Here is a 24,867-nt window from a genome sequence, read left to right on the forward strand (position 1 = left end):
GTAAAAACAAAACAGAGGAACAGTTTGGATACTCACCACCTTCAACCAGAAGCCTTTTTTTTTTTTTTTTAAATTACTCCCACTAGATTGGAATAACAATTCAGATGAAAGCTCATTTGCGACTTAAAAAACTTCAGATATTGATAAAAATCGTTTGTTCAAAGTGCTTTTATAGGCGTCTAAAATATGGAATCGCTATTTCATACATAAATTTGTTAATCATGATTGTGGAATAATGAAATCAGGAATGTAAGAATGAACAATACAAACCGTCTTCGCAATTCCCCCTAGGCCCGTTTGATTGTATTTGTTGAAATGTAGTTCTCTGTCTATTGAAATAATTTGAAGTCTGGGCTTGTATTTTGCCTATCTTTCTCCCACCCTCCGCAATTTTTCAAATAACTTATTTTTACTGTATTTTACAAAAGTATCTCTAGGCGATGGATGGATCGGAAATCCGTCCTCTCACCATGGATAACTTGGGAAGCTGCTGTTGAAGCTAATAGAGGTGGAAAATAGGAATGTAATATGCCCTGAAATGAGTTTCAGCAGACGTAAAATAAAAACCAGGAGAAAGCTTTAGTGACTAAAATTTTTTTTTTGGTTAAATTGGCTCAGCTTGTAATGTGGTATGCGTTGAAAGTGTTAGTCGCTCATAGCTGTCCGACTCTGTGACCCCATGGGCTATATAGCCCACTAAGCTCCTCTGTCCATGGAATTCTCAAAGCAAGAATACTGGAGTGGGTTGTCATTTCCTTTTCCAGGGGATCTTCCCCATCTAGGGATCCAACCAGGGTATCCTACGTTGCAGGCAGATTCTGTACGGTCTGAGCCACCAGGGATACAAATCTAGAAAAACGGACCGGCGCCCCGCAACCCCCAGCATACCCATTCCCTCCCACAGCTTCAGTCAGTGGGGCAGAGAAGATCGCCTTTGAGTGCAGAAGGGAAAGGGTTAAAGGGGTGTGGTGAGAAGCGTGAGGTCATCGGAGAGCGCCGCTCTCCACGGTCGCAGAGCTGGCGTGCCACTGACGTCACCATCGCCGACTGCTTTCCGGAAGGCAGACGTGGAAGGCCCGCGAGGTATTATTCTGAAGTGGGGTTGGAATTTTTCTCGTGCTTCTGTCTAAGTCCGCTTCTCCTGGGAGCCCCCAGTCACGCTCCCGCTGACTGTGAGGAGCGGGGCCGTGCTGCGTAGCCTTCCGCGAGTGCGAGTGTTGGGGTAACCTGCAATGGCGGTCCATTACAGGACCCCCACTTCCGCTTTCTTAAGGCCGCTTGCTGACTTCGGCTTCTCTCGGCCCCTCTCGTTTCTTTGGGTCCGGCCTTTCGCTTTTCTTCGTCTGTTAGCTCCGCCTCTTAAGTATTGGTGGGCGGGGAAATTTAAAGCTCGTGACTTCTCCGTTAATTTTCTGGTGCTTTGAAACCTGATTGAAAGAGGAAGGCAGAAGTGGAAGATGTAGGAGAGTAGCTTTCCCTTGTCATCCGCCTTTATCATTTAAGTACATGATTATGCCCTGCCTGCTGCTGCGATATTAACCCACCTGAGATGGGAACCTAATTTTGATCCTAAGTTGAAATCTAATGGAATCTTTTAACAGTGGTTTTTCTTTGTGGTCCAGGAATAGTGTGATTCAGATTTCTGTTTGAATGTATCTTTCGTGTCTTGCTGTTTGTTGACTGCAATTCATTTGTGGCTTGATAAAGATGTCTCTGTCCCAATGAGATGTTTGCTGCCGATCTTGGACTATCTGATAGTAGAGTGACCGGAGACTTAGCCGAATGTTCACTTAGGATCCGAAAATAACCAGATAATCCCTATTGAAACTCCGGGAACCGTTTGTAATTGATGGAAATGATATTTTTGTAAGAGAAAATAATGATAGTGTGAACAGTGGTTTTTCAAAATAGTCAAGACAGTTTATATGTCATATCTCAGTTAGTGAGTGTTTCCAAACTGTTGACCTTGCAAATACGGCTCTAAGCAGACCCCAGTGGTTTGGGTGTTTGAATATTTTCACATTAGTAAAATAATAACTAGTATTACTAATTAATATATTGAGTCCTGAGACAGGCATTGTTCTAAAAACTTTACCTGTATTGTTCATTTAACCTGCATAGTATACCTGAGATGAGAATCTTGTCATAAGCAAATTCCATAGTTTTGGAAGGTAATTTTGCTGCTTCACATGACTAATTTTGAAAACACTTCGAATGAAACTTTGGAATTAACAATAGAATTAATTTCATTGTAATCTGATTTAACTATTTGTCTCAATCTTAAGCAACATCTTTGTAATTTATATATTTTTTTCTGAGACCTCGGGATAATTTTGTTTTTAGAGGTTAGCATCTCTACCTTTTCTCTGGGATTTTACTCTAAATATGAAGGAAAGTTACAAGTGACACTAGCATGGACTGTCTGCTAAAGACAGTATTGTTGGAGAGGTCGTTGTATGGTCGTTTCACCGTTATTTTCTAAGGGAATGCTGTGCATCGGAGAAGGCGATGGCACCACTCCAGTACTCTTGCCTGGAAAATCCCATGGATGGAGGAGCCTGGTAGGCTGCAGTCCATGGGGTCGCTAAGAGTCGGACACGACTGAGCGACTTCACTTTCACTTTTCATTTTCATGCATTGGAGAAGGAGATGGCAACCCACTCCAGTGTTCCTGCCTGGAGACTCCCAGGGACGGGGGACCCTGGTGGGCTGCCGTCTATGGGGTCGCGCGGAGTCGGACATGACTGAAGCGACTTAGCAGCAGCAGTGCTATGCAAAAAAGTCATTATGTTAATAGAGTTCTGATGCAACATCTACAGAGATCTCTCTAGTTTTCCCCCAAATAGTATATTGATTTGTTTCTGATTTAGTTCCTAATTGTATGTAACTCTGTTTGGCATAAGGATGGAAAGAGCCCTGGGATGTACATTATTGTATATCTTCTTTTGAATCCACATGGTGACTATCCTAATCTGGTATTGAGATTCTCCAAAATTTGGTTTCAGTTTACTTTCATTGTTTTTAGTTAGTGAACAGGTAGTTACCATATACTTAATACGTGGCAAGACTTTATGTTAATCATGTGGAGATACATTGGGAAATAACCAGTGGAGAGTTTTGAGCAGAGGAGTGATATGATCTGATTTAGGTATTTAACAGGCTCATTCTGCCTGCTGTGTTAGAGCAGCTTGTTGGAGAGAGGGGTAGGGCAAAGCCCAGAGACTAATAAGGAAGGTGTTGTAATAATTCACATAAGAAGATAGTGTCTTCACAGCTGAAAGAAGTCATTGGTGAGTAGCAGTTCAATTTTGGATGTACTTCATAGGTAAAGCTAACAGATTTGCTTATGGATTGAATGTGGATTGTAAAAGAGCTGTCCAGGTTTGGGACTTTGAGCAACCAGAAGGGTTAATTCCCGTTAACCGAGAAGTGGAGAACTATGAGAGCAGCAGGTTTGTGAGGTAGAATTGGGCGTTTATTATGATATGTTAAGTTTGAGATGTCTGTTAGTTATCCAAGTGGAGATGCTATAGGCAGTTGAGGTCTGGAATTCAGTGGGGAAGTCATTAGTGGAAAAGGTCAGTTGGGAGTAGTGATATGGTATTTAAAATTGGGAGACTAGAGGCAGTTGCGGAAGGACTGTAAACAGAAAAGCAGTAGACTTGAGTCCTGAGGCATTTTGGCCTTTATAGGTTTGGGGCGATAAGGACCCAACAAAGTAGACAGAAAGAACAGCCATCCGAGGACAAGGACAATTTTGAGAGTCTTATTGTTGTTGTGGATTGGCACTCCACTCCAGTACTCTTGCCTGGAAAATCCCATGGATGGAGGAGCCTGGTAGGCTGCAGTCCATGGGGTCGCTGAGTCGGATACGACTGAGCGACGTCCCTTTCACTTTTCACTTTCATGCATTGGAGAAGGAAATGGCAACCCACTCCAGTGTTCTTTCCTGGAAAATCCCAGGGACGGGGGAGCCTGGTGGGCTGCCGTCTGTGGGGTCGCACAGAGTCGGACAGGACTGAAGTGACTTAGTAGTAGTAGTAGTAGTGTTGTGGAATTCAGGGTGAAGTAATGTGTTTACTGTTGTCAGATGCAGGTTATGGATCAGATAAGTGAGGATTGACATTTTCAGGTTTATCTTGATAAACATGAGAAGGAGTGTTATTGACGGATAAAGGACAACAGTATGGTAAATGTTAGGACAAAAAGGAAGAAGAGACTACTTTGGCTTGGGAGATATGGAAGCCTTTATAGAGAAGAGGGCATTTGACATGGGTTTTAAACGATTAATAGGTTTTATTAGGCCCAGAAGACAGGGGAGGAATCGGGAGGAGGTATTCCAAGCAGAGGAAGAAGCCTTACTTCTCTCCCTTCAAGGCCACACCTCCCAGTCAGCTGTTAAAGATACTTTTGCAAGTCCTTTCTCTCGGGCCCATTAGCCAGTGCCTCATTTTGGATTACCATTCTTGCTCCAGGCCCACTGAACCCTGCTAAATAAATTCACAAAAGACCCAAATTAATGCTACCCTACTTCAACTGGGTCCTTTGTCGGTTGCCTGACAGTTGCTTTATCCCTATTTTTTTCCCGGGTGGCTCAGTAGTAAAGAATCTGCCTGCCAATACAGGGGACTCAGGTTCGATCCCTGGGTCAGGAAGCTCCCCTGGAGGAGGAAATGGCATAATCCCATGCCATTCTTGCTGGGATAATCCCATGGACAGAGGAGCCTGACTGGCTGTAGTCCATGGGCTTGTAAAGAATTGGGCATGACTGAACACATATGCACAAACATTTGTGCATGAACGCACGAACTCTCTTCCCACCACATACTCCTCAATGCTATGTAACTGTATAACATTTACTTAGCATTGACTACGGGCTTCTCTGGTAGTTCAGGTGATAAAGAATCCGCCTGCAATGCAGGAGACCCTTGTTTGATTCCTGGGGAGCAGGCTAGACAGGGTGGTGGCCGGGAGTCCCCCAACAACTCAGGGAGGAGTTTCTACAGAGAACGAGGCTAGAAAGGCTCTTGTACCTTGAAAACAGGGAGAAAGTGGTCTTATGGTAGCTAGAAAATTTAGGTGTAGGGAAGGCAATCCATTCATATGGTTCTTTGAATATAACAGAGCTAAAGAACGTAGGTTTGATTGTAATTGCTAAGCTGGGTGGAAATGACATTTTATCTGGCATATTTGCGACTAAAGTAAAATCAGAATTTCAGATAGTTGAAATTTTTGTTTATATACGTATGTACTATTGCATTACAGATATTATTTAGGAATCTTAATTCTGAGAGTATAACATAAAATGTGCTCTTTCACCGTACTCCTTTGTTTTCCCAGAAATAACCCTAGTTAAGGGTCTCTTATGTATTTTTTAAGAAATTTACATAAAGAACTATACCTCCACACTCATTTCTTTTTAAAAACAAGTGGGTTGTACTATAAATGCTGTTCTTCAATTTTTGCTCACTTAATATATTTCAGGAATTGAAGCTCTGCTTATTTTTTTCTGCTACACAGTATTTCATTGAAGGAATATTTCATAAGTTATGTAGCCAGTTCTCCTAATGAGCATGGAAGTTGTTTCTTGCTTTAAAGTGTATTTTAAGAAGTGTTGCAGTGGGCATCCTTAAACATTACCTTGTGTGAAAATGTACATTTTCAGAAGTAAAATTGCTGGGTCAAAGACTTTGTGCATATACAATTTTAAAGCATAGTGCCAAATTTGCCCCCCAAAATGGTTGGTTTACACTCCAATTAATAGTGAATGAGAGGCTGTTTCTCCTCACCTTTGCCCATATTAAGTACTATCAATCTTCTTGATTTTTGCTTGTTTGACAGGTGAAAAATGGCATCTTGTTCTGGTGATTTATGTTTCTTTAATTATGAGTAAGATTGAGTAGCTTTGTTTATGCCTCTTGGTCATCTGGATTCCTTTATATGTGAACTGCTGATTTTCTTTGTTCATTTTTCTTTTGGGTTGAAGGTTTTTTTTCCCCCTATTTTATTTATTTTTGTTGGAGTATAGTTGCTTTAAAATTGCACGTATTCTTGTGTGTTGTTGATTTGCAGAGGCTTCTTTTATCTGTCTTTATGTTGCATATATTTTCCCCTAGTTTTTCATTTGACTGTAGGCTTGGTTTGTTTATTTTTGCATGCATACATTTTTGTAAGGGCCAGGTAAAATGTAAGCTGAGTCGCTTCAGTCGTGTCTGACTCCATGCCACCCCATAGATGGCAGCCCAGCAGGCTCCCCCGTCCCTGGGATTCTCCAGGCAAGAACACTGGAGTGGGTTGCCATTTCCTTCTCCAATACATGAAAGTGAAAAGTGAAATTGAAGTTGCTCAGTCGTGTCCTACTCTGTGCGACCGCATAGACGGCAGCCCACCAGGCTCCTCCGTCCGTGGGATTTTCCAGGCAAGAGTACTGGAGTAGGGTGCCATTGCCTTCTCCGAAAATGTAAGGCATCAGGGTTTTTTTAAGAAGGAAATTTGTGACATTATGGAAGTAATAGATACTAGAACAAAGCCTTTGTTGGAAATGTTAGTAATATAAACCTTATTTGAGGCCACTGGCTCTGTCTTATTTTTGTAAGTTGTTCGGCAACTGTCACAGCTGGTGAACACCCAGTAACCTATGTTCCCCTGACCCCAGATTATATTTGGAGTTGGAAAGAGATTGTAGTCGAGTATTCTAGACTATACTTTCTATGTAGGTGTTCCCCAATTTATGGACTAGGTTATATTCAAAAAGTTAATTGATGGGTTGACTATCTAATATTTCTAATAGGAATATTGTACATGGGTTATCTTTGTTCTCAAAGCATGATTAATCCGTGAAGACCAGCTTTTTTTTTTTTATTAAGGTAAATTCAACATGTTCTATAATTTTACCCTATATACATTAGTGTGTTTGTGTGTGTGTGTGTGTGTGTGACTCTTTGCGACCCCTTGTACTGTAGCCTGCCAGACTCTCCTGTCCATGGGATTTTCCAGGCAGGAATACTGGCGTGAGTTGCTGTTTCCTCCTCCAGGGAATCTTCCTGACCCAGGGATCAAACCTGTATCTTGCATTGCCGTCGGATTCTTTACCACTGCACTCATGTGTATCAGTGTTCATTCTTAAGTGATAGGAATATTTTCTTATGTAACTGTGAAGCCATTTTTATAGCTGAATTCTAATTTCATAGCAACATTCTCAATTTCTTAGTGTCACCCAATACCTGATCCAGATTCAGGATTCTTTCTTTCAAAGATAACTTTTTACACTCAGTTTATTTGAATCAAGATCCAAACAAGGTCTGCGCATTCCATTTGATTGTTAGATCTAAAGGTAGATCTCTTTTTTCTCTCCCTGCTCTCCCTTTTCTTAGTTTTTCTTCATGCCATTTACCTGTTATGGAAATCAGGTTAGTTTTCCTGTACAATATTTCTCATTCCAGATTTGTGTATTCACTTTCTTGTGACCTTATCTATCTTCCATATTTCCTATAAATTGGAAGTTAGCTCCACAGGCTCAATTATATTCAGATTCAGCTTTTCTGAGGGGAATCGGAAATGCTACACAGATGGAGCTGTGTTTGTCACATTGCTTCACATCAGGAGGTTCATGATATGTTTATGTCCTACTTGGAGTGGTGCAGACTCATCCGTGGGTTCAGGTAAGCAGTAAGCAGAAGCTTACTCTTCTGCTGTAAGCTTCCCCTTTTATCTGTGATCATTACCTGAATCAGTAATTTCACTAGGGGTTACAAAATGATGATTTTTTTTTTTTAAGTTACCATTTCTTCCACATTTGTTAACTGGAATTTGAACTCTAGTTTTGTTACTTGGGTACCTAATGGTCATCAATAATGTGGCTATTGTGGAAAAATGGTGTCAGAGCAGCAGTTTGTGATGCCAGGAATATACCTTTCCTGGCTGTAGATCTGGAGGCTTACAGCAGTGGATGGTCTTTTGATGCATCAGCTTGGCTAGGCTGCAGCCCCCAGACATTCAGTCCAGCACCACACTAGGTATTGCTCTGAAGGTATTCGTAGATATAAGTGAAATACACAAACAGTTGACTTTAGGGAGATTATTCTAGATAATCTGAGTGGGCTTGATCCAGTTAATTGGAAGGCTTTAGAAGCAGAGCTGAGGCTTCCTTGACAAAAAAGTTCCACCTGTGGACAGCAGTTTTGGCTTGCAGCCAAGGGTTCCAGCATGTTCTTTCTTGCTTGCCTGCCCTGCAGATTTCAGTGTTACTTAGCCAGCGTCCACAATTGCATGAGCCAGTTTCTTGCAGTACATCTCTTCAAACTACCTCCGAATGGTTCTGCTGCTGTGGTTGAACCCCAGCTGGTACTGGGAACCACTTCCTCAGCTCTCCTGTTCTCTGACAGTTGGGTGAGGAGTAGTGGCAGAGGTCAGAGAAGCCCCTTTTGTTTAGGGTGACCCTATGATTTGTTGCTCAAACTGGGACTTCTGAGAGAGAAATAGAGAGCAGAGCAGATGGTGAGCTGAAACAGCAGGCATAAACGAGGACTGTCTTGGGCGAGGTGGGACATAAAGCCATTCTGGTGACACATCAGTATGACAGCGCCTCCTCAGGGAGCCTGTAGTCAAAGGGGAGTTAAGTAAATCAACACGTGTCACCAGATTGCGTTTTAGGTGACATGACAACTTGTAGTTGTGCTCACCTAGACAGAATGGAAGGATGTCACTCAGAGAAGTCTTATCCACTAAAGGAAACCTGATCTTACCTGCAAAGGTTAGTACAGAGTGAAGTGGGAAGGGTGGTTCCTGTGTCGAGAACCAGATGGGCAAAGAATATTTGGAAAGCTGCCATGGTGGCTATAGCCGTAGGATTGGAAGAGGGGAGAAATGAAAGATGAGGCTAGTGAGACAAATAGGGGCCACTGGAAATGAGCTTGACATCCATACAAGAGGTTTGGAGTTTATCTTCAGGGTAGCCGGGAGCTAAGGCAGCATTTGAAGTAGGGGTGTACCATGACCAGACTGTCGTTACAGAAAAGTCATGTTTTGTAGTATCTTAAAATTGAGAGTGGAGAAAAACTGACAGGAGGGAGACTACTTTAAATGACTTAGTGAAATTTAGTGAGAATGGAGGAGAGCTTGTGGCTCAAGGAGATTAAGAGGCCGAACTGACAGGACTGGTGGGACTGGGACCTGAGGACGGGGTGCGGGACGACTCCCAGGTTCCTGGCTGCACTGAGCTCCCTGAAGCAGAGGGTGGAGGGGGGAGAGCAGGGATGGTGTCTTGTCCCCCTCCTCTTCTCTGGTAGTGTTGCGGCTCTCATCACTGGCAGGGAGGGGAGGGAAGGAATGGCAGTTCCATCCTGTAGGGGTTGCTGGTAGGGATTCTCCCCTCTGTCCTTGCGTCTCTGCCAGGCATTCCTGAGAGATGGAGAGAGGCAGCTTCTCTCTGGCTCTCTTCCACTTTCTCTACTTCTGCGGTCGACACTTTAGAAGGAAGGTGGAGGGGTGAGGAATGCCTTTGGCACCAGGCAGGGAGTGAGGAGCAGTGGGTGAGTTCTCTTTTTCTTCTCTTCTTTGGAGTTTTACCATGCACAATCTTGGGCAAGTTGCATGTGGTTCCATTTGTAGTCTGTGAGGAGTAAATGAAGAAATGTGTGTGGATGCTTAGAGTAATGCCTGGTTCACAGGCAGTGGAGTTCAGATGTTGGCTATTGCTCCTGATAGTGTCCATTCACAGCTTCATCGTGGCATCCGAGTAACAAAGGGGACAGAGGGCAGTGACTGCAGCTCCTTCCTTGCAGTGCTTCCTGTGGAAGGAGCAGATACTCGAGAACTGTCTGTGTAAAATGTTTGAAGAAATCTTTTGAATTGGAGGTAATTTCTGGTACTAGAACAGTCTTTATTTTCCAGTCTACATTGCCTTTGTTTTTTAGTTAGGAAAAAGGCAAGTGGTTTGGTTCAGATTTAATGAGAGTCATTATTCTTACTTACTGCCTTGCTTTTAGTGTTCACCCTAACCCATTTCAACAATAAATAACTACTTGCTTATTGGGGCTTAGGGACAGGGAATAATTGCAGGAAAAAGTCTCCGTCATGATTCTTGAGAGGAAATCTTTTCTAACAGAAAAATCGGATGAAAAATTTCACATTTAAATAAAGGTCTTGTGTTTTTTATTCTTACAGTATTTGTTAAAAACCAAAATACATTATTAAAGTTTGCCTTTTAAAATTTAATGATTGTTTATTTTTATTATGATTTTAATACATGCTTTTTGAAATAACAAAATTTAAACAATGACGAATCAAGAGTGAATAACATGAGTCTGCGCTGATCCCATTCCCTAATTCCTGCCCCTTCGGAGAGAGAATGTCTGATTTTATGTGTCTCCTTCCAGAGGTTTTTCAACATTTGTTGTTGTTGTTCAGTCACTAAGTCATGTTTGACTCTTTGCCTCTCCGTGGACTGCAGCACACCAGTCCTTCACCGTCTCCGGAGGTTTGCTCAAATTGACATCCATTGAATCATTAATGCTTTCTAACCATCTCATCCTCTGCCACCCCCTTCTTTTGCCTTCCATCTTTCCCAGCATCAGGGTCTTTTCCAGTGAGTCAGCTCCTCACATCAGGTGGCCAAAGTATTGGAGCTTCAACTTCAGCATCAGTCCTTCCAGTGAATATTTAGGGTTGATTTCCTATAGGCTTGACTGACTTGATCTCCTTGCTGTCCAAAGGACTCTCAAGAGTCTTCTTGAGCACCACACATCTACATATATATAATGGCATCTGTGTTATGTGTTATATACTATGTTCTATGACTTTTTTCACCACTAACTGTGTATTACTATATAAAGATTGGGAGAAGGAAATGGCAGCCCACTCCAGTGTTCTTGCCTGGAGAATCCCAGGGACAGAGGAGCCTGGTGGGCTGCCATCAATGGGGTCGCACAGTGTTGGACATGACTGAAGTGACTTAGCAGCAGCAGCATATAAAGATTAACTTCTTTATTTTTACTATTATCTTGGATAGATGTGGTGTAATTCACTTAACTGTTCGCCTGTTAATGACTATTTAGATTATTTCTTAGTTTTTGTTCTATATAGTTTCTTCATTCAACAAATGTGTATTGACTGCCTGGCAGTGAACAAGACACAAAAATTCCTGCTCTCATGTGTCAATGTTTACTGTCTTTTGGAGGTAGACAGACAATAAATGAAATATGCCAGATGCTGTTGAGGACTGTAGGAGAAGGAGATAGGAAGCTCTGGAATGAGAGGAGGGGTGTGCATTTTAAATAGGGTGGTCAAGAAAGCTTTACGAGTACACAGCATTTGAGTAGAGATGTAACAAAGGTGAAGTCGTGAGCTCTGAAGCCACTGGTTCCGGAGAAATGTTTCTAGGAAGGAGAGGAGTCCAAAGGCTCTGAAGTAGGGGTGAGCCTGATAAGAAGAGCAGTGAGGCCTTCATGGCTGAAGTGGAGTGAGCTGGGGCAGAGTGAGAGGAGATGAGGTCACAGAAGAAGTAGCAGAGAGTCAGGACTTTTTCAGTTTCTTCCTGAGTGAAGCAGCAAGCCTTTAAAGGTTTCCAAGCAGAGGCTTGTGGGAGTCTGACTTAGATTTGGGATGATCATTTGCTTTCTTGATAGTAAACTGTTGGAATAGAAACAAGGAGGCCATTTAGGAGGCTGTTGAAACAATCCCAGCAAGACACAATGATGGCTCAGACTGGTTTGGACCAGGGTGGAAGCAGTGAAGGTGGTAGGACGTGGTTAGATTCTGAATATGTTTTAAAGATAGGGCGGGAGAGGAGTCAAGGATCGTTCTGTAACTTTAGGCCTGAGCAGTTGAAAAGGTGGAGTTGCCATGAAATGGGGAAGACCGAAGTAAGCAAGATTAGTCTATTTTTTTTTTAATTGAAGTATATGTGTGCTCAATTGCTTCAGTCGTGTCCACCTCTTTTGTGAGCCTTTCCAACTCTTTTGTGAGCTTATGGACTGTAGCCTGCCAGGCTGCTCTGTCCTTGGGATTCTCCAGCAAGAATACTGGAGTGGGTTGCCATGCCCTCTTCCAAGGGATCTTCCTGACCCCGGGATTGAACCCTCGTCTCCTGTGTCTCCTGCATTGCAGGTGGATTCTTTACCCACTGAGCCACCTGGTAGAGTTGATTTATATTGTAGTAGTTTCAGGTATATAGCAAAGTGATTTGATATGAGTTTGTTCTGAAAGGGAGATGGAATATGGACTTTAGCTAGAGGTGGGGATATGATATCAAGGTGTTTGTTTCTTGTTTAAGATGGAGGATGAAAGGTTTTAAGTTGATGAGTAAGGACCCCACCAGGGAGAAAAACGGGTGAGAGGCAGAGTTCCCACTTGAAAAGTTTGAGGAGTCCATTTTAATAATTTTTTAATGCATGTATACAAGGATTTCTGTAGCATGCTTTCTAAAGAGAATTTCCTGAGTCAAAGAGTGTGTGCATTTAAGAAATCTGTACCAATTTATATTCTGCCTCTAGTGTAAACCCTTGCTAATGCTGAACTTTGCCAGTCTTTAAAATTATTGCCGGTCTTCTGGGTGAGATTTTCATTATTTTAATCTTTTATGCTTTGTAGGAAGTTTTTATATCATCTAACTAATCTTTTGTTGTGTTTTGGCAAATATTATCTCTCAGACTATTTCTTGCCTTTTAACTTTGCTTAAGGTATGCTTTTACAATACAGATTTTTTTTTTCTTTCAGTTTTTATGTAGTTAAGTCTGTCAGCCATTTCCTTTTATAGCATTTGGGTTTCATTTGGATCATGTAAATATTTTATATAATCTTTAATACATTTATACAGAATTTGCCTTTAAATTCATCTGGAGTTTATTTTTGTGTATATCATAAAATAGGTATCTAAGTTTTCCATCTCTTTCTGTGTTCTTAAACAGTTAAATACCATAAGAATTAACTGTTCTTTGAAGATTTGGAAGAAATTACCTGTAATATCTTCTAGACTTGGAACTTTTTAGGAGCATAGATTTTTGACTTCTTAAAATTTTTTTTGGTCTGTTAATGATCTGTTTGGTTTATATACTTCCTTTTAGGTTAGATTTGATAACTGGGTTTCCCCCCACCCCCCCGTACCTCATCCTTATTAGTCAGATTTTTCAAATTTATTGGTTTAAAATTCTGCGTAAAGAAAAATACCATCTTTGTATTTACGTCTTACACCTTTATCTGGACAGTAGATGCTGGAGCTGTCCTTTCGCAGGTCTGGAGGTTGGCTCAGCTCCTTTCAGTCCTCGGGGCTCAGCTCTTACTGTCCTGCATCCTGTGTTTGTTCCTGGGCTCTCCTGTTTTGTTTGGAAGGGGTTGCATTCTCCTTGCTTCTGTTTCCTATCAGTCTAATCTCATTTGCTGTTAAGTTTATAAAAATGTCTGCTGTTGAGGTCTGCTGATGGATAGGTGCCCTTCTTTGTTCCAGCATTACTATGGATTTATTTTTGTATTTCTTCTGTCATCTTGGAGAGTTTTTGGGGGGCGGGATGAGAGGCAAATCCATGGTTTTAGTTATTAGCCTTTTGAAATAGGAAGTCACAACTCTCTCCTGTGTGGTTTTCTTTTCTCATAGTCCTTTGTTTAATGGCTGTTTGCACAGTAGTTGATAGTAATTTTACAGCATGTGTAGTGATAGTCCCCTGGACTTCATCTTTTTTTTTTTTTTTAATTTTAAATGAAACCAGATGTCTCTGTGGACTTTATTTGTTGAATCGAAATGTTGATGTATTATGACTAAATAATCAAATAGTACTTTTAAAGCTTAAATGACATAGTCATAACATTTAGAACTATTAGGGACTTTACAGATCATTAGACCAACTGCCTTTTTTTATGAATGAGGTGTTTGGGGCCCAGAGAGATACTGTGATTTATCTAAGGTGACAAAAGCCAGTGACCGGGCAAGATGGAAAGCCTGAGTCTGTTTACTTCAAATTGGTTATGTTGTTTGCTATTTTACACATTCTTGATGTTCTCCTTAGTGATGTAATGAAGGAGGAATTTTCAGCTAATAAAATTTTTTTAACCTAAGGATGGTACATATGGCTTTGAATTGCTTCTGAAATTTGATCTTAGATAATGTTATTAACAACGATATTAACGATTGGAGAAGGAAATGGCAACCCACTCCAGGGTTCTTGCCTGGAGAATCCCAGGGACGGGGGAGCCTGGTGGGCTGCTGTCTATGGGGTTGCACAGAGTCGGACACGACTGAAGCGACTTAGCAGCAGCAACGATATTAAATACAGTGATGTGGACTTTTCTTTTTCTCATATAGATATTAAATATTGTTATAATTTAAATATGAATTTTACAGAATGAGTTGTGAAGGTATGCTCTGGCCTAAATAAAAACTATATAGTTTATTTCTCCTAAGTTTCTTCTTTTCTGCTTATAGGCTTTATGTGATTTATGGCCTCTTGAATTTCATATTAATATTTTAAGCTTAAGGAATATGTATATATAAATATAGGCTTGAAAAGTGATTTTAGTGATAAATGATTGTAAGGTACTTCAGACCCAATATTTCTAATTTTTTGGTTTAATATGCTGTTAGATCAATGCCTGAATTTAGAAGTGCTAAAATATATGTTTCCAAATAAAAAAGAGCTTTGCTTATCATTGTTTTCAATAAGCATTAGGGGGTAGGATATATTGACTTATCACACTTCCATTGCTTTGCTTAGTCTTTAACATCAGCCAGCCCTTGGCTTCCCTGGTGGCTCAGATGGTAAAGTGTCTGCCTGCAATGCAGGAGACCTGGGTTCTATCCCTGGGTCAGAAACATCTCCTGGAGAAGGAAATGGCAACCCACTCCAGTACTCTTGCCTGGAAAATTCCATGGACAGAGGAGCCTAGTAGGCTACAGCCCATGGGGTCGCAGAGTTGGACACGACTGAGCGACTTCAGTTTCTTTCTTTACTTTCTTTAACATCAACAAATTTTTTTAAAAATGTTTATCATTGATATAACATATTTGGTAGTCATGTCTCAGTTATTGAGAAGCATTGAGGGATTGATATGTGTAGCATTAATGAACTTGGGTGGGTCCCTTCCTGGGACTCCTCTCTTTCTCCCCCCCCCCGCCCCCGACCCCACCAAGCAACTTAAGACGAGGGTAAGTTTGAACATGGTTGCTCCAGAATTATATTCTAAGAAGATTAGTTAAATTATCTTCAGATTTTAACTTTTAGAAGTTTTGAGACACATGATATGACCTATTGATTTTTTTAATAACCTAGCGAGCAATCTCTGTCTCCAATATGAATTTTAAGAATTTAATTTTTTTTCCAGTTGATCATAATGGCAGGGGAAGGAATTAATGAAGACTATCCAGTAGAAATTCATGAATATTTATCAACATTTGAGAATTCCATTGGTGCTGTGGATGAAATGCTGAAGACCATGATGTCTGTTTCTAGAAATGAGTTGTTGCAGAAGGTATTTTAAGTAATTTCTAAAAATGTAATTCCTAATACTGAGTGCTGTATTGTGAAACATACAGAAGAAGAAACAGATATGTGATTTATGCCCCTTTCTCTCCTTTTTCCCCCTCTATGTTTTTAAGTATTTAGATATCTTTAGGGGAAAATACAACAAATCTCCAACCTTAGGAAATGCCTCCTAACTATATTTTTATTTTGACTTGGTTTTGAATTAAAAAAAGCACTCCCCACATTCTTTCTGACAGACTCTTATCTTTGACCTTTTAAGTATTACTATGATGTTATCAGGGTTTCTGGAAACTCTATAGGACAGAAAGAGTAAATTGACTTTGACAGTCTAAAACAAATCTCATTATGTTTCTTCTGTCTTTGGTATTGCCTAAGCATTTTAGCCTGCTTCTTATACATAAATGCATCATGTACAATGTTTATATTGACAAATTACTTTTGACATACAAAGCCCAGATTGTAACTCCTGAAATTAAAGTAATTCAAAAGAACTTTTTTTTTTGGTTTTGAATTTTACACATTCCTTGTTTAACTAAAGATGATACCCTGAAGTGAAAATTTGTGGCAAAAATCACCAGTTAACAAAACTTTACTTTCTCAAATTATTTCCAGATTATTTGGTTATTGGATTATAGGAAGTGAAAAAAACATTTCTTTGATACATTGTGCTTGGTGAAAGTTTAAAATATTTGATGGTACTCAAAGTTTATATTTATTTTTTCTTTCTTTTTTTTAATAGTTGGACCCACTTGAACAGGCAAAAGTGGATTTAGTTTCTGCTTACACATTGAATTCAATGTTTTGGGGTACGTATATTACTTTGGAATTAATTACAAAGCAGATTATTTATTGTGTTAAAGGTGACATTTTAAAAATGCTAACAATTTATATACAATTATACTTTATGGCAGTTTTAACTGTCAAGTATTTATTTCTTTTAAATCAGAATACCAGATGCCTATGAGCCACACATACATTTAGAATTACAAAGAGTTTGAATAATTTAAGATTTAATTAATCATTTGTGTGACGTTTCTTTTTTGTAACAAGTTTCTTTAATTAATGCCTTTATTAATATATACCCATTTCATTCCATGAAATCTTTCTCTTGTAGTTTATTTGGCAACTCAGGGAGTCAACCCCAAGGAACATCCAGTAAAGCAGGAACTGGTAAGATTGCTGTGGATTGATTTCTTTTATTTCACGTGTATTTCTGTTGTAGTGTTCTTGCAGTTAAAATTAGAGTACCTTTATCACCCTAATTGTGGAGAACAAAATTATTTAGGGTTGAAATTATGAAAGTGACCCAGATTTCATTGTGTCTTTAGTTTCTCTTTCTCTTCACCTTTGTCAGAGAATGGTGTTCCATATATTATATAAATCTCTGGATGGGAAAATGTTACGATTCTAGTAATTATTTATAACTTCTATATTATTTTTCCTATAAATTCTTGAAATCCTGTTCATCTCTACAACTGCCTTTTTTTTTAAAAAAAAAAAAAAACCCTTACACAATTCTTAAAAGTATATTCTAGTTGATTTACTAGCAAAGACGGGAAAGTTTCTCCTCCACCTTTTCAATTCTTCCATTAATTCATTTTCTCAGCAGTAAAGAATCCAGCTCAGCAACAAAGCTAAAAGCTTTTTTGGCACCAGTTGTGTGTGTACTGTCCAGTAATTCTGCGTTAGTGACATATTTACAACCTGTAATAAATCTTCAGGTTTGTCTTTGTATTCCATTTAGATGTATAAGTACAGTATATAAGGTCTGGTATCTTGGAGTTTTTGCTGACTTCAAAAATTAAATCAAATCATTCAGTTTGAAAGAAAAAATTTAGAAATCAAACTTAAGGTTACCGTCTTGACTTGGCTTTATGAATAAGAATGTTAATAAATTTATTCTTTGTGTTTATAAAATATAAGGTAAATATATATGTGAAATACACTTGACACTGTATTATTGTTCTAAAGTCTTAAGGTGGTTGATATGTATGTATTTTATAACTGAGTAAAGCACTTGGTCATTTATTAAAAAAAAAAAAAAAGAGTAAAGCCAGATATGTTGTCTTCAATTTTTAAATGTATAGACTGAGACCTTTTTTTCTTTTAAATTTCTTGGAGGAAAAGTAAAAAAGTAAATATTTTTTAAAATACAGAAATTGTGAAAAATACTTAAAGCAAAATATATAAAGCAATATGGTCCATAGATCTTGATTTGACAAATGAGATTGGCCTTAAATCATAGGAAGAATGCATTGTATCATCTGTGTTCAACTTTCTAATGTAGCCTTTACGTTTATAAAATTCCTCTTTTTTCTCTTAAAAACAAAGTTATTTGGAGTAGTTTAGTGCTTGATTCTGTCATCTGTCTTCTTTTTTCCTCAGAATCCACTTTATGGAGAAGTGCATTCATATTTTAGACAAGGGTTAACAAATGAACAGCATCCATAAACCTGTTCCCCTTTTCTGACTCTGTGACAGATGTCACTGATTGACACAGAGTTAGGGTGTGAGAGGAAGCCTGTTTGCTGTCTATATCATGAATGGGGAAAGGCATTGAAAATAGTCAATTCATTTATTCAAGAAATATCTGAGCGCCCACTAGAAGCCAGGCTTTATTTCCAAGCGAGATAGTTCCTCAGTGTATAAAGCCACCAAAATATCCCTGCCTTTGTGGCAGGTGCCACACTATCTAGTGGTGGGAAACAAACAAGCAACAAATAATACATATGTAAAGGCTTCCCTTGTGGCTCAGAGGTTAAAGCGTCTGCCTCCAAGGCGGGAGACCCGGGTTCGATCCCTGGGTCGGGAAGACCCCCTGGAGAAGGAAATGGCAACCCACTCCAGTATTCTTGCCTGGAGAATCCCATGGACGGAGGAGCCTGGTAGGCTACGGTCCATGGGGTCGCAAAGAGTCAGACACGACTGAGCGACTTCACTTCACTCACTATGGATATATAGTATGTTAGAAAGTTATATTGTGGGAATAAGGAAAAAATAGCACAGGGTAAGGGGCATTGGAGTACTTGAGTAGGATTGCCATTTTCAGTCATTACTATTGAACTATTAGCAAGGTGAACATTTGATGGGATTGGAAGGAAGAGAGGGTGTGGGTTTTTGAGGGATGATCAGTTTGGGGAGGGCTAGGCTGGGTGTGTATTGTGAGGACTTTAACTCATGAGAGGGTTTTGAGTACAGTTGTTAGATTTTTAAACTTAAAAAATCCTAAGGTTCTGCATTTTTATGTGTATGTTTGTAAAACTATTTTGATAATTTAATGAAACTTGCTTTTAAGTGGTGATCAATCATTTACTATTTTGTGGCTCTCACACCTTTATTTCTCTAATTGAAGTAGGGAAATAAGCCTTTATTCTGATTAATGGCCTCAGAAGATTCAAAGTGGTACAGAAACCTAGTATGTTTCTCACTGTGTAAAGTTTGATAACAGCTGTAGATTTCATTAGAAAATATCACGTTCTTATCAGTCAGAACTATGACATTGGCTAAAAAGATCTTATATTTTCACTCTACTTAGTTTAATTGCGACACTAGAAGGTAACAAAAAAACAAATAGTTAAAATGCTGCCAAAGCCATTTCCTGTTTCACATAATTTCTGGAGAATTTAGTTTGTATATTGTAAGACTGTGAAAGTTCTATTTTAGATTATAGACTTCAGATACAAGGCAGTTAGTATATGGATTTAGGTAAATTAAAAAATTTAGTGTAACCACATATAAACAGTTCAGTGTTTATCTCTGTGGTGTCTAGGTTTTCCTCTTTTGAAACACTCAGAACACTTCTGAAATGACTTTCTAATGTCTGTGTTTCCCCTAGACTGAGACTTCAGGAGAACGTGGAGTGTGTTTATCCTGTTCACTTGGCACTTAACTAGCACCACTCAATAGGCAATAAATACACAGCTGTTGAATTTAACTGAGGTGTAGTATAATACAGCTTAGTGGTGGTGAACAGCTTGGTAAATCTATTGCCTTTCTTTTTTTTTTTCTCTTATCTTTAAGGAGAGAATCAGAGTATACATGAACAGAGTCAAGGAAATAACAGACAAGAAAAAGGCTGGCAAGCTGGACAGGGGTGCGGCTTCAAGATTTGTAAAAAATGCCCTCTGGGAACCAAAACCTAAGAATGCATCCAAAGTTGCCAATAAAGGAAAAAGTAAAAATTAACCTTTCAGTTTCAATGTACACATATTTAAAAAGTACATAATTTTTATTGTTTTCCACAAAATGAATGATGATTATGTGGCACTGTAAGGTTTAAAAGTATTCCTTACTGGAATCATGTACAAAACTTGCGTTTGAAATTTGTAATGCTAAGAACTGTTTCCTCCAGAAAGATTGTTATCTTTATTGGTTTTCCTATAGAACACTATGAGGTTTTTAACATTGTAGTATGTGTGTGTGTGTATATATATATATAAATATTTTATTTTGTATGGGAGTATAGCTGATTAATAATGTGACAGTTTCAGGTGAACAGCGAAAGGACTCAGCCCTACATGTACATGTATTGATTCTCCCCAAACTCCTCTCCCATCCAGGCTGCCACATAACACTGAACGGAGTTCCATTTGCTACACAGTTGGTTATGCATTTTACATTTATGCATACATTTACAGCAGTGTGTACATGTAATCCCAAGCAAAATTGTAGTGTATTTTATATTTATACTTTACTGTCTCTTGACCAGACTCTGATTTGCTTAGGTCAGTCTTTCATGTGCCATTTTATAAGCAACTATGAAGTTTAAGTTAAATGTTCCTCGTAAACATTTGTCTATTTCGATGAATAATGATTTTATGAAGTATGCCGAAGTTATAAATACATCTGTTCTCACTATATAATATTAAGAAAGAGTGAAATGACTCAAATGTCCATTTTTTTCTGTGTAGTTATTTCATTATGCTGTCATGATTTTGGGAATTACTGCTTTTTGTGATATTTGAAGTATGAAATTAAGACTTTAAGGTTATTCTTTAATTCTTGGCACTTTGCCACGATGTCCCATTTAAAGTAAAATACATTTTCATTAACTTTAGATAGGAAATGAGGTTGTATATTGATGGCTGAATTTTGGCATAATAGCTATACCCTATCAAAGCTGTTAATGCATGGCTGACCTGTTTTTTATTTTTCTCTTTTGCGTAAATTTTTCCTTGAAATCAGGAAGGTAGGTTTTAGAAGTCCTTAGAAATGGAGGAATTCATGAGCTTTTGTTCCTTGTGCATAGTGCCCTTAGTTCTCTTGGCCTCAATTTTTTCAGATGTTTTTAATATTTATGAGACTGTAACAAGTATGTACAAGTATTTTGGAACAACTTTGTATGTTACATAATGTCACTTAATCAGAGGAGGAATCTGAAGGAGAGTACATTTTATTTATATTCTGTTTTATTTTTCTGTAATATTTATTACTGAGAATTCTAAATATTAAAATTTTTTAAATATCTAAGCCCATGAATTTTAATTATATACCCTTAATGCTTTCAGTCTTTGAATTCACATCATTGTGTATAGGAGTGCCAAATACAGCAAAGTACTTGTACTTTAATTTTTGAAAAAGAAGTTGTTAAAATTTTCTGTGTGATTAATTCTCCATAAGTAACCTTGAATAAATGGATTTCTTGATTTATGATAGCAGATATTGGAAATGGTCTTAAAATATAATGGATTTTGTAAAGCATGTTGAACTCTTTCTGTGACACATGAAGGAATCACTGATAGATGCAGAAAGTCTGGCTCAGATGTCAGGCAATTTTTGAAGTAGAAGCACATTTATAGTTATTTCATTCCTTGTTTTACCTTTATCTCTTCTAAATTCCAGTTGTTTTTTTTTTTTAAGTAAGTTCATGAGAGAAATAAACGTTATTAAGATCAAGTGTAGTGGCTTTGTTATTTATTGCAAAGAAGGTTATAACTTGCATTTCTTTATGTTTTCTCATTTCATCAAGAAAAAAAGATTAAATGAAAAATGTCATAGAGTTGCAGAAAATCATTGGCCAAATTATTGGGTTGTGAAAGTCCAGCTCTTCATTCTCTTATATTTTTTTAACTATTTTATATTGAAGTATAGTTGACTAACAGTATTGTGATAGTTTCAGGTCTGCTTTTTATTCTCTTAAACTCGAGATTCTTTAGTGAATAATTCTTTTAAGTGTTTATCAGAAGTAAAAAAAAGCAGTTTAATTGTATTCCATTTTATTAGGTATGATTTTAAATACTATTTCTTAGCACATAGTAGAGAGCTGAATGATAGTAAGTGCATTGGGTTGCTTATTTTCTATTTATTCATTTCACAGATATTATACCTAATGACATTTGCATTGCTAAATACAGTGTTAGGTTCCAGATAAGACAACTCCAGCCTTTATTCTATTTTAAGAAAGTATTACAAAAAAACTAAATCTTTCATTAAATTCAGTTTTTCAGAGTTACTGGAAAATTTATGAGAAGTTGTGCTCATTAAACTAGTCAGAATCATAAAGGGTGATGGGTTGATCTATTTGACCATGAAACAGTTATTGTTAAAATAGTTTGTTCCAAATGACCGTCTGCTCTAAGTTTAGATGTTAATTACATCTTGTATTAATCTCTTTGGGAATTAACAAGTTGGAGAGGTTATAGCTATAGATATTTTTTAGATTAGAATTATGGACTGTTAATCTAATACTAAATAATGAGATTTGGTCTTTTAATATTTTAAGTACAATTTTCTTCTTGTTCATGATTGCAAGATGGGAAGTCATTTTTGTAAAGTTGAATATGTTAAGAGGAATATTGAAGCTTGAATTATGGTTTACATTCCTGGAATTTAAGGTTATGTCAACTTGATTGGTTTTTAAGATACCCTGCAGATTAAAAAATTGTTCTACTTGGCAGTTAGAAATGGATTAGTGTTATTTCTAAATAAAACTTAAAAAATTGACTAGAAGTGTAGGAAGTACTTAAAAATGGACAGTATATTGAATACAGATACTTTTTCTCAGATATAGGTTATTGGATAAAAAGCTGTTTTAGGAAGCAGTTTATGATATAGTTAGACCATAGTTTTATGCATTTAAATTATCAGAAATTCTGGCTTTAGTGAGTGACATTAACTGAGAAAGGTTTGAATAGTGATTCTGAACTAAGTTTGGTAGATAAAGTGGAGAAAAAGAGGCACTGGCATCTCATTTTCTCACTTCATAGCATAGTTAGTAAACTTGCTCTGATAAAGATTCTTTAAACTGAATAGTAACCTATTTTATATAAATGTGATCTGAATGTACTTAACTAACATTTCCTTTTCCCTATATCCTGGTCTAAAATGTATCAGTTTTGGAAATACAAACCATATTTTGTTGATTTTTGTATATTAGCATTTTATAGTTGTCATTAACAATTATGTTAGGGGTAAAGTATACAGGGTTTTATTCTGTTTGTTTTATTTGATTAATTTGCTATTATGTTGCTTGTGAGTAGGATTTCAAGAAAATGCTTTGAATGATTTTGGTTTGCAGATTCATTTTCCCTTCAGAGAGCAGCCACCCTCTGACTTGACTTTTCAAGTGTTTATTTTATGGTATAATTTCAGTATAACTAGAAAGATTAGTTAAAGCTGTCTGGGAAAGGGAGTAGCTATAGTGATATCTATTGGCAATTGAGGCTTAATCTTAACTCTGTTACCTCCTACCGCCCCCCCGCCTTAGGCCAGAAAGCAAAACCAGCCTAGCTCTTTATTACTCATCTGTTATAAAAGGTTGAGAAAAGATGCCAGTCCTCCCCCCGACTCCCCACCCCTGATAAACCTTGAAGTCTGGCAAATGTGTCATGGCAGAATAATTGCAGGTAAGATGTCAGTTTTGTAAAGTGATATATTTCAGATAGTACACAAAATTTGATGGCAGGAAAAATAAGCTTTCATAAATGAAACATTTAAGAGACTCTTTTTATTATTTACTTTCAGTTTAGTGTTGCCTTTAAGGTGTGCCATTTCAGTTTGGCAGCTACAATAAATGACTGAAGGAAATTGAAGATGATAATTCAGCATTTCAAGATGCTCCTGCTGAAGTGAATGTAGACCTATCCAGGGCTTGAATTGAAAGTTTATAGTAATACAATATTTTAAAGCCAAGTACCCAGGAAATTCATGGTGATAGGATTTGAATGAGATGATTAGGAGAAATAGAAAAGAATTCCTTCACTTCCTTATTAGGTGGGTATTAGCTATTGAGAGGCTGTGTTGAAAAATGTTATTGTAAAAAGGATAGAGGCTTTTTATATGCAGTTTTCTATGGAATATAATTCATCGTGGACCTTGTCCAAAAATGTTTGGTTATTAAAATAACAAATGGTTATAATAAGGAATCACTTCTGATTTAGTGTTATAGCATTTTGTTGCCTGTAGACCATGTTGTGCTGTATTTGGGTGGTACTGTTTCATTTAGTGACTTGATTTCTCTATTAACACATTCCTTATTTAAATTGAAATTATTTACCACACCTTTTCTGATCCTTCTTTGTTATTCTTCCCTTGAGAAGGTAATCATTATTAAAAGTATATAGAAACATTTGGGGTGCATGTTTCTTTTCAGATTACTGATTTAATTTTTTTCGAGTATAAAACCAGGAGTGGAATTGCTGGGTCGTATGGTTAGTTCCATTTTTAAGTTTTTCAATGTCTACAGCAGCATTGTTTACAATTGCCAAGGTATGGGAGGAACCTAAGTGTCTGTCAACAGATAAATGGATAAAGATGTGGTGTATGTATATACAACGAAATACTACTCAGCCATAAAAAGAATGAAATTTTGCCATTTGCAGCAAATGACGATTTAGAGGGTATTGAAGTGACTTAGCAGCAGCAGCAGCAGCATGCTAAGTGAGATGGGGAAAGACAAATACTGTATGATGTTACTTAAATGTGGAATCTAAAAAATACAATAAACTAGTGAATTAAAAAAGCAGACTCACAGATACAGAGAACAAATCAGTGGTTGACAGTGGGTAGAGGGAAGGGGGAAGGGCATTATAGCATGGGGAAAGGATGTATAGTTGTTGCTGGGTTTTATGGGTTTTGACACATGTGAGTTTCAGCATTTATGATTTTGACTATTGGTGAGTGACTGTAGATGTCCATGGAGTGTATAGTATTTTGCAATTTTGCCAAGGCATAATCTTAATTCTTCCTAATTAAGGCCTTGTTCAGTTAATGATTTAGCTTAGCTAACCTCATCATCCAAAGTTGTCTTTCCTCACTTGCAGTCACGTTCATTTATCCACTCATTCGGTCAGCAAGTATATTGAGCTCCTCATATGCGCCAAGTTCCGTTACAGGCATGGGAAGTTCAGCAATTATCCCAGCAATATTTTGTGACCCCATGGACTATGGCCTGTAGTCC

General features: G+C 37.9%; 1 protein-coding gene across 1 annotated transcript; it reads left to right on the forward strand.

Annotated features, from left to right (window-relative positions):
* Positions 1–1,005: 1,005 nt before the first annotated feature.
* Positions 1,006–24,038, forward strand: C1D (C1D nuclear receptor corepressor). The gene is made up of 5 exons (XM_010845334.1): positions 1,006–1,083; positions 15,310–15,456; positions 16,210–16,276; positions 16,585–16,640; positions 19,491–24,038. Exons 2-5 carry the CDS (start codon positions 15,319–15,321, stop codon positions 19,653–19,655), a joined length of 426 nt encoding a protein of 141 aa, XP_010843636.1. The 5' UTR covers positions 1,006–1,083; positions 15,310–15,318; the 3' UTR covers positions 19,656–24,038.
* Positions 24,039–24,867: the final 829 nt, after the last annotated feature.

The sequence above is a fragment of the Bison bison genome, unplaced genomic scaffold (genome assembly GCF_000754665.1).
Source record: "Bison bison bison isolate TAMUID 2011002044 unplaced genomic scaffold, Bison_UMD1.0 scf7180017864215, whole genome shotgun sequence".
In the NCBI taxonomy this organism is placed as follows: domain Eukaryota; kingdom Metazoa; phylum Chordata; class Mammalia; order Artiodactyla; family Bovidae; genus Bison; species Bison bison.